This window comes from Euphorbia lathyris, chromosome 6 (genome assembly GCF_963576675.1).
Source record: "Euphorbia lathyris chromosome 6, ddEupLath1.1, whole genome shotgun sequence".
In the NCBI taxonomy this organism is placed as follows: domain Eukaryota; kingdom Viridiplantae; phylum Streptophyta; class Magnoliopsida; order Malpighiales; family Euphorbiaceae; genus Euphorbia; species Euphorbia lathyris.
The window spans coordinates 23,907,197-23,917,085 of record NC_088915.1 but is presented as its reverse complement, the minus strand read 5'-3'; the positions used below and the strand labels follow the sequence as shown (position 1 = coordinate 23,917,085).

The window sequence follows — 9,889 nt, the reverse complement described above, 5'->3', positions numbered from 1 at the left end:
ACGGGATAACTTATCTCGTGTTTTTTATCCCTATCCCACCTCCTATATCCCTCCTAACAAACATCCCGTTAACTTTTTATTTTTGTGTTAAAAAACAAAATACTTATTACTCTACCTTTGAGTATCATATATTATAAATAACCACAATTATTATTTTTTTTTATCATTATTAAGTAATCCCAATTATTTTTTTATCATTATTTGTTACATTGTAAATTAAATACTAATATATATATAGTAATTAAAAAATCAATCGAGCCCGCTTACGAACTTTCGAGCCGAACCTAAGGAAGCTCGGCTTGGCTCATGAATGTCTCGAGCTGATCCCGAACTCGAACCGAACTCTATCGAGTCGAGCTTTGACCGAGCTTTGATCGAGCTGAGTTCGAACAGTTTGCGAACCACACTGGCTCGTTTGCACCCCTATCTGTGACGATCCATGTTTTGATTCACAAATTAGTTCGGATTTGATCGAAGAGTCTGTAGAATGTTTGAGAGGTTTTGTGTTTTTTCAAATTTTGGACAAAGGGTAGTTCCATCTGTCCGGAGACTGGAGGTAGTAATTCACAAGAAAAAACATATTAAATCTAATTATTGTGAATCTGATCCTCTTGATTGATATTTAAAAGAAGATCCGAACTGAGCCATAACTTTCCTCCCTAATTATTCCTTCCCTGCTATCTCCTTTCTACCTGTTTTGCTCTTTGCATCAGCTTTTAGGGTTTAATCGAAGAGGAGACTCTTTGATCGATTTCCAAATTCACATAGATCTGTCTCTTTAATCGATTCAATATGTACGGATTCGAGGCGCTTACATTTAACATTCATGGAGGATACTTGGAGGCTATTGTCAGAGGTCATAGATCCGGCCTTCTTACTCTTGCTGATTACAATAATTTATGTCAGTGTGAAACCCTTGATGATATCAAGATGCATCTTTCTGCTACCGAGTACGGTCCTTACCTTCAAAATGGTTCGTTTTCTCTTCCTCTGATGGAATTTTTCTTCTCGGTGCTTTTAATTTAGTGGTTTCTGATTTGTTTCCGAATCAAATTGAGGAAATTGGAGTGAGGGTAATTGAAATCCAGTGAGTGAACAATTGATTGAACCGCAGGGCTGTTTGTTCTATTAGGTGGTCTGATGTGAATGGGAACTCGAATCAAATGAGGCCTTTTGTTTTAGCGATTTGGAATATGAACATTGTATAAGAGAGAACTTCAGTTGAATTTGTGCTCAATGATCTACCATTTTGTTATTATATCGTTTTAGTGGAAGCTTTTCTCTATGGAATTATTTTATGTTTGCATAAGTTGAGTTTCATTGGTATTAATTATATATTTAGTTAGAACAGTGAACTGATTGTTTTGGTTGAGTGCATGAAATTTAGTATTTATCGAATGCTGCCATGTCACCTGGACAAGTGTTTTGAATCCAGTAAGTCACGAGAATTTTAGTAAATTCACGAATGAATTGGCTACTTTCTTCCACCTCACATGCAATTTGCATTATTTTTCTTCATTTGAATTGTAAGATAATTTCTCGTATACTGTGAGAACTATTGGTATGGACATGAATTGTCGGACAAGTGGTTAGTAGCATTTTAGAGGAGCAATTGGATGGTCTTGATGTACAAGAATTTACCTCCCTGTCTTTAAAAGGAACTTGTACCTGTTAAGTTGTGGAGAGTTTCTGCAAGAGTGGCAAGGTATGGAACAATGTTGAACAAGCAGCATAAGATGATTGAGAACTTAAAAGTTGTTTTGCACAAGTAGCAGATCTATCTGTGTAACTCTTCAAAGGAATGCAATATTCTCACTCAAAGAAAGTAACTGGTCTATTTGTATAACTCTTCAAGGGAATGCAATATTCACTCACAAAGAAAAGAGACAATCATGCTGTTCTAGTACAGTAGGACATATTTGATAAATATTATAAAGAAAATAAAGAAAGCGGAGAAACCATAACTGACACAACATATATGGGATGAACCATTATCAGCACAAAATCATTATGTCTTTTGATTACGTGAGTGGAAGGGAAGTTCCATAGGCTTTGAAGTTTTAATCTGCACGAGCCTGAGTTACGTGCTCATATGTATTCAAGTAGCAGTTTAACATGTAAGGTTTCTATTGGGGTAGTATGTTCTCCATGTTTGGTTTTGCTATGGAAGTTTATTGATAGGCTACTGGCATTCTGTGTCAGTTGTCCTTTCCTGAATAACGTTTCCAAAGTAGATTGTAATTCATGAGAAAAGAAGATTCCAATATCTGATCACCCATTATGTTCTCAATATGAGCTTATTTCATTAGTTGGTCGACAATGGGTATATCGTTGGGTGTGTTTATTAATTCCAGTTCTCATGCCTCACCTTGTGGTCCCAAAAGATGCTGACAATGCGTGCTTTTGTTGCAAAATATTAATCTATTTGCTGCTTTTGTGAATAATTTATTCTCTCTCTCTCTAGCTCGCTCCTTTATTTTTATTTTTTTTCTGGCATGCCCGCACTTGCTCATGTATTCAATGAGTGTGGCAGAGATGATGGTGTTGAGATGGATGAGTGGGCATATATGGATGAATAATGGCTTAGGGCTGAGTGCAAGAAGAGTGGTGTTGCACCCACTAAGGATAAGTGAAGGGAGTTTAAGGTGGTTTGGACATGTTTAATATTGGCCTACTGATGCTGCCTTATGTAACTATGAGAAAATAGGTGAGATAGTAAAGAAGAAAGAGGAAGATTGAGATATTAACTTGGTTGAAGGCTATTGAAAATAACATCAGATTATTATTTATTAGATCTTTTCTTACAATGAATAGGAATGGATGGGGAAAAAGAATTTATATAGTCTAGTTGGTAGAAAGGCTTGGTTGTTATTTTGTTGTTTGCACTTGCTCTTGTATTGTGTCATATCTAACTACTTTATATATTCAGCTCACTGTATTGAAGTGGTTGAACTTGATTTAATTTTAAGCATATGAGTGAAGGTCATCATGAAGTTGCAACTCTCTAATTGTATTTTCTGCTTTTGATGACTTGCTTGCAGAGCCTTCCCCACTGCATACCACTACAATTGTGGAGAAATGCACCCATAAACTTGTTGATGAGTACAAGCACATGTTATGTCAAGCGACAGAGCCATTGTCCACCTTTTTAGAGTATTGCACGTATGTTGACTTTTCTTTTGCTGAATGCTTAATTATCTGTTTTGTAACATCATTCTATTAAATTACAGAAAAAATTGAAGCTGCTGTCCAGATTGTTGAATATTTTTAATTTTCTAAAAAGGGCAATATGCTTTGCATTTAAATTGAAGAATGGCAGGTTAGTGAGGCAGGGAGGGGTGAGATTTAGATTAAGGAGCATGATGCTCGGTCAAGTCACCACTACTTCAGTCCAATTGCTTTGAGTGCAACTATTCATTCTATTATATTACAGAAAAATTTGAAGCTGCATTCCAGAATGTTGAATATTTTTATTTTTCTAAAAAGGGCATTATGATTTGCATTTAATTTGAAGAACTTCGATCATCATGAGAGGCGGAATGGGAGGTTAAAGGGGCAGAGGAATGAGATTTAAATTAAGGAGCATTACACTCTATCAAGTCAAATCTGTTTCCCACAATGACCACTACTTCAGTCCTTGCCTTAAGTGCTCACTATTCATTTCCTAAAACTGTTTATAATAGGTTGGCAATATTCCAGTTTTTAGTGGAGTTTTCTTATGTCTTCTGTTTACTTCCTTGTATACTATTATATAACATGATGCCTGGATTATTGAAAATTCTTCTGAGTTGTGAGCGTACTGGTAAATGTAAAGGTAGAGTTCTTGTGGATCGAACCATGTCTGGAAGCAGGCTTTTGAAAGTCGACTTTACACATTTTATATGGATAGTAGCCTAATCTACTTGACTATGATCTAACCCTGTGGGAGTTCTGCCTGTTTAATTAATTTTAAATAGGTATTGCATAGAAGTCCATGTTATGTCATCTTTTGTTTGGCTCTAGATGTGATCAGAGTTTTTTTAATTATCCTACTGTTTTCACCAGATATGGTCACATGATTGACAATGTTGTCTTGATTGTTACTGGAACCTTGCATGAGAGGGATGTTCAGGAGCTACTGGAGAAATGTCACCCTTTAGGCATGTTTGACAGGTTTTGACCCTGACTAAAACGTTGTTTTTTAGTAGTCAAGAAACCTTGATTTTCTTTTAGTTATTTTAATTTTTTTGACCCGCAGCATTGCCACCTTGGCTGTTGCTCAGAATATGCGGGAGCTTTATAGGTTGGTGCTTGTTGACACACCACTGGCTCCGTATTTCTCAGAATGCATCACATCAGAGGTATATGCTGTTTCTATTTACATCTCTTTTTATTCTTTTTTTTTTTTTTTTCATGCATCGCAGCATGAACAGAATTAATATTTGATATACTCTTGATATTGGTGGGACCCCTCCCCGGACCCTTGCTTAGCGGGGACGCGTAGTGCACTGGGCCGCCCTTTTATACTCTTGATATTGGTGATGCATTGCTGTATTTTGTTCCATAACAGTTGATCTGCTGTTTATAATTGAATGGGCAATGAATATTAACCATTTACAAAGTAAAATATAATTGTTGAATTAGAATATTGTTGATTTTTTAATTCATGAATAATCTGCTCTTTTTTTGGTGGGTCAAATCCTAGTTTATTTGCTTATAAATTATAATAAACATATTCTGTGTGCTCATATGTATGCATGTGCAAATTAATAGGTTCTTATCAGCAACTGTAGCATACTGTTATGATTTGCTTGTTTACACGAATAATTTTGTTTTGCCTTCTGGATCTTCATTTTATTCGAGTTGATGTGTTTGTAGGACTTGGATGACATGAATATTGAAATTATGAGAAATACCCTTTACAAGGCATACCTTGAGGATTTTTACAAGTTTTGTCAGGTAAAATAGTTTCTAAACTAAACAGATTGATATATTCTCCACCTTTTCTATTTGTCTTCTAAGTCTGATGTGATCTTGTAATAGAAACTTGGTGGTGCCACAGCAGAGATAATGTCTGATCTCCTTGCTTTTGAGGCTGATAGAAGGGCTGTCAATATAACCATAAATAGGTAATGTCAATGCTCATTGTCCCTTCCACGTTATCTGAAAGCACGCACAGAGAGAGAGAGAGACAGGAAATAATGGATCTGATTCTGATGTTCTTTCAATTATAATATATTGTCCAATTAGCTGTTCTACTGATCTTAATGTGGTTTACCTTGTTTAGCATTGGCACTGAGCTTACCCGTGATGATCGGAGAAAGCTGTACTCTAATTTTGGCTTACTGTAAGTTAATTGTTTATGCTTGAATTATTATTTGTTGTTGCTATTTCAATCAATATGCTTCCTTTTCCCCTTCCAATGATCCCTTTTAACAATTTGTTCCTACGCCAAACAGTTACCCCTATGGGCATGAAGAACTAGCTGTCTCTGAGGATGTGGATCAGGTTTGTTAATTCATGAAATAATATCTTCTTTTTTAAGTTGTCAAGAGGTTCTTGATCTTTCAAAATCTGGCGAGAAGAGCCTGTAGGGCCTTTCTTTATGTAATACTGCTAGTTTATTTGGAGCTTATGCATATGTCTGTTGTCTTGTTATAAGATAAAGAGAATTTAGAAAATGCTGTATCCTTATTGAAATTTTGTTTTGAATTCATGTATATCGGTGTTAATTGACTGGTTGCTGTTGCTTAAAAGTATTGGAACGTTTAGGTGATATACTCCCTCCATTCCTAATTAAAAGACATTTTATAGAGTTCTACACATACCAAGAAAAACAATTAATATTGACTAAAATTACGAATTTAACCTTTGTTTATGGAAGGAAAAAGGAAAGTTGTTGCAGTAATTAAGCAGTTAATTATGTATTGACCCAATGAAAAAAGAACTTAGGTGAGAGGGATGGGGAAGGGATTGGATCATGGGATCTGAGAAAATTTAATTTTTATTGCAACCAAGATGAGCAATAAGCACTACATGGAAGAAAGAGATGGCATTCTTCCTTAATGGAAGCACTAAGAAAAGGGGCATAAATGGAAAAATAATTCTAAAAACTTCTTGAACTTGCAAAACATTACTTAATTTGGAAATACAACTCTTCCCTAAAATGTCTTTTAATTAGGAATGGAGGGAGTAATAAATTAGAAAGCATGTCAGCAACAAGCAAATCACACACAACCTATAGAGATGGAATACTGTAGTTATATTGCTTCTGAATTTGTAATTGTAATATGCATTTACAGAACGGAGGATTGAAAGATAATTAACTGAGAACAGACCCACCAAAAATGTTGCCTCTCTACTAACAGACTAGACACTAGAGTCGAAATCCATAACAGAAATCATCACACCTTCACCCAGCTCTTGTATAGCTACTAATTCACCCTAAGAAACTTAATACTACTGTTATAGTTCATACCCTAATTGCCTCATGGAACTAACTTACATCCTGTGCTGCTATCCCAACCCTTATTCTTCTAGAATAAACCTGCCAAATAGCCCTTCTCTGCTGGTTTCGTCTAATAGCTGACCCTCAGTATCTTGTTCTCTGTCAAAGCATCTTAAAATTTGTGTCGTTCAAGTTTTCGTAGCATTGAATATTTTCTGCATCCCTAAGTTGTGATCATGTAACATTGCTTGTGGGTCTGACATGACATTGCTGTTGCAGGTTCGTGGTGTGATGGAAAAGTATCCTCCTTATCAGGCCATCTTTTCTAAATTGTCATATGGTGAGAGCCAAATGCTTGACAAGGCATTTTATGAAGAGGAGGTGAAAAGGCTTTGCTTAGCTTTTGAGCAACAGGTTCGTCTTGAGCAACTTTAATTTTTCATATCCTGGTTAGATTCCTTGGGATAGTAATGATCTTGTAGAGTAGAATAATGCACCTATAGCCTAGCTCTATAAACTATTTTCACCTGAAAAACATTATGGTTCAAAATAAATTGCTCTTACTGCACTGGTTATATCAACACAATGACTATTGATACTTAGTGTTTGCCGTTTACTCATTATGGATTGCCTATGTCCGTGTCCAAACTGCAGTTCCATTATGCGGTGTTCTTCGCATACATAAGGTTGAGGGAGCAGGAGATTAGGAATCTGATGTGGATATCAGAATGCGTGGCCCAGAACCAAAAATCCAGAGTTCATGACAGCGTGGTCTTCATATTTTAGCGTGCTTACAAGCCATTGGAAGTTATGTAAATTGCAGCATCCATGGATAATCTACTGGGTGATTTAAGTTGAGCTGTACTGTTGGCATCATCTCCATGTTTAAAATAAATTTGTATTTTTATTTTTTAATTTTTGTTTTGGGGGAAAGCCATGTATTCAGGCTGATAAAATATAGTTATTGTTGTGGAAATGAAATGATCCGTCATAAATGATGATTTGTTATAATTAAATTGGCAATAATGATGCTTGGAATTTGTAGAAAAAATGCGGAGTTTGGACAAATTGGTAAAATTTGAAATATGAATTTGATAATGACTCGGAATAGAAGTTTCAAGTCAATTTAAATTAAATAATTTTCTTTCAGAAAAAATTGATGTTAATGGAATGGAAAGAGATAGGTGGAGTTACATCAAATGCAATAAAAAATATCAATGGAAAAAGTTTTTTTTTAAAAAAAAAAAAATCTCTGGTGCAGCTTATTTAAATATGGGTAATTAATTTATTAGTCCTTATATTTTAATAAAACACACTGTTTAGTTCCTGTATTTTTAAAAACACATGGTAAGATTCCTAACATTTTTTTCAGTGAACTGTTTAGTCCTTCTGTCTGTTTGTTAGAATTTTTTTTACCGTTTATGACTTCAGAAATGACTAAATTACCCTTTACTATTTACCTTCAAACTTTATAAGAGGAAATCCAATTTAGAAGAAGAAGCTATTTGTATGGAGAACAAGAAAAAGAAAAGAGCTAATGCTTACGAATTTGAACGATTAAGAAGAAAATCAAGAAGAAGAACACTCAAAGTTGATTCCAGAACGCAAATCCAAATTGACTAACAAAATCTTCATGAGAGTCTAATGTTAGGGACTAAACAGTTCACCGAGAAAAATGTTAGGGACTAAACAGTTCACTGAGAAAGGTTAGGGACTTTACCATGTGTTTTTAAAAATACAGGGATTAAACAATATGTTTTGTCAAAATATAGGGACTAATAAATTAATTGCCCTTTAAATATTGAGATTTTTGCTGTTCTGAATTCCGTATAATTAAACATTTTCATCCATTTTCTCTCAACTGCTTGAGGTTACCTACGTTCATGCAGAATCTATAAATAATAATCTCTTGTCAATGAATACTGATTATAGAAAATTCTAGAAATTCTGGAAATCCCTAATGTTTTTATGCGGCCGCAGCCCTCTGTTGCTTTAATGCTGCCGCCATCCTTCTAATCCCTCCCGATGCTTATGGCCCTCCCACCCTTGGTTCCCCTAGCCGTTATCGCTCATTCAAGGATATGCTCACTAATGTTTCCATGAAAGAATCACATCGGATCCCTACCGACTTGCGAGCGCCTGGACATGGTACAATTGGTCTTGTGAATGATGATCCTTTGTTCCCGGATATAACCATCGCTCCCGAATTAGATGAAGAATGGTCTCAGGTATGGTCTAATGCTCTGGTTAATTAGATTATGGATCGTAACGTGGGATATCTTGTGCTATGAAATAGAGCCACAAAAATTTGGAGAACTGAGAGGGCTTCGGGTTTCATCTAGTGAATTTCGACAAAGTCTCAGATAGGGATCATGTCCTTCAAGATGGACCATGGTTGGTCCAAGGTCATTATTTGACAGTGGGAGAGTGGTCTCCTACATTTGTGCCTTCATCTGCATCGCTAGATACAACGTTGGTGTGAGTTCGTTTCGCCTTAGTAAACCTTTGGTTGCACAATTTTGCCTAAATGGAAGTGTTTATCATATAGAGTACGAAGGCTTATATATTGCTTGTACGAAGTGTGGCTGGTATGGCCATGGGAAGGAGGCATGTACGAACCTAAGGATTCTGTGTGGCAATACAATTGTGGCTAATGAAGATCTGCCAGTCAATCATGGTTCTGATGCCAACATGTCAGAGCAGGAGAACCAGAACGGAAGTATTCATGGTCCAGAAGGGGAGAGTCGGGCAGCTACTGAGTCTGCCAATAATACAGATACAAGGTGTATGATGAATGGTTGGGCGTCCCCAAGTGCAAGTACACGCCACGAGCTAAAAACCCGAAGGTCCGGCAGCAAACTAGTTCGCTTGACACTACCCCGCAGGAACAACAGTTCGGAATGAGGACTAAAAAAGGGAGCTTGCTGGGAGCAGTCGAAACGGTAATGGGCCACCAGGTTTTGCTTTTAAAGCTTCAACATCTCGAGGTAAGATAGCAAGGCAACGCACCACGTCTGTAAGGGGTCAGGCTTTGAACTCTCAAAATGTGTTTGGTAGTCTGCTTGGCAATATTATTCCATTTAGTAGTGTAGTAGTTCTCAAGTTTTTAGTTTATGTGGTTTGTGAGAACGCTTAGGCGATTGATTAATATATTGGTCTGAAATTATTTTAGCCACAAAAACTTCCATCGATAAAATGTAATTTTTGTTTTTTCTTTTTAGAGTTGGAGTTGACGGACACTCTATAACCTCTGTAAGCCCGCGTTGTTTGAGGGTATTAAATATACTTTATCTTTACTACTAATTTGCCCATGCCACACTTTATTTGGATGATAGTAAGCAAAGCTTTAAAATTCTACTGGATAAATTACGTTCTCAACTTTGCTCTTTGCTAATACTATTTCTAAGAGTTTTTTTTATGTTGGTTTAAAATCACTATTTAACCCCTAGCCTATAAAAAAGT

At 36.1% G+C, this 9,889-nt stretch overlaps 1 protein-coding gene across 1 annotated transcript; it reads left to right on the top strand.

Annotated features, from left to right (window-relative positions):
• Positions 1 to 620: 620 nt before the first annotated feature.
• Positions 621 to 7,453, top strand: LOC136232977 (V-type proton ATPase subunit d2). The gene is made up of 10 exons (XM_066022470.1): positions 621 to 973; positions 3,042 to 3,162; positions 4,045 to 4,152; positions 4,238 to 4,340; positions 4,858 to 4,938; positions 5,023 to 5,108; positions 5,267 to 5,326; positions 5,439 to 5,487; positions 6,707 to 6,841; positions 7,082 to 7,453. The coding sequence occupies exons 1-10, from the start codon at positions 793 to 795 to the stop codon at positions 7,211 to 7,213; spliced, it is 1,056 nt and encodes a 351-aa protein (XP_065878542.1). The 5' UTR covers positions 621 to 792; the 3' UTR covers positions 7,214 to 7,453.
• The last annotated feature ends 2,436 nt before the right edge of the window (positions 7,454 to 9,889 follow it).

Bases quoted from the DNA above. Each gene is read 5' to 3' on its own strand.
- LOC136232977 (XM_066022470.1), top strand. From the start codon at position 793: ATGTACGGATTCGAGGCGCTTACATTTAACATTCATGGAGGATACTTG. The intron at 4,153-4,237 runs GTTTTGACCCTG...TTTGACCCGCAG, and splicing joins CCTTTAGGCATGTTTGACAG to CATTGCCACCTTGGCTGTTG. The intron at 5,109-5,266 runs GTAATGTCAATG...TACCTTGTTTAG, and splicing joins GTCAATATAACCATAAATAG to CATTGGCACTGAGCTTACCC.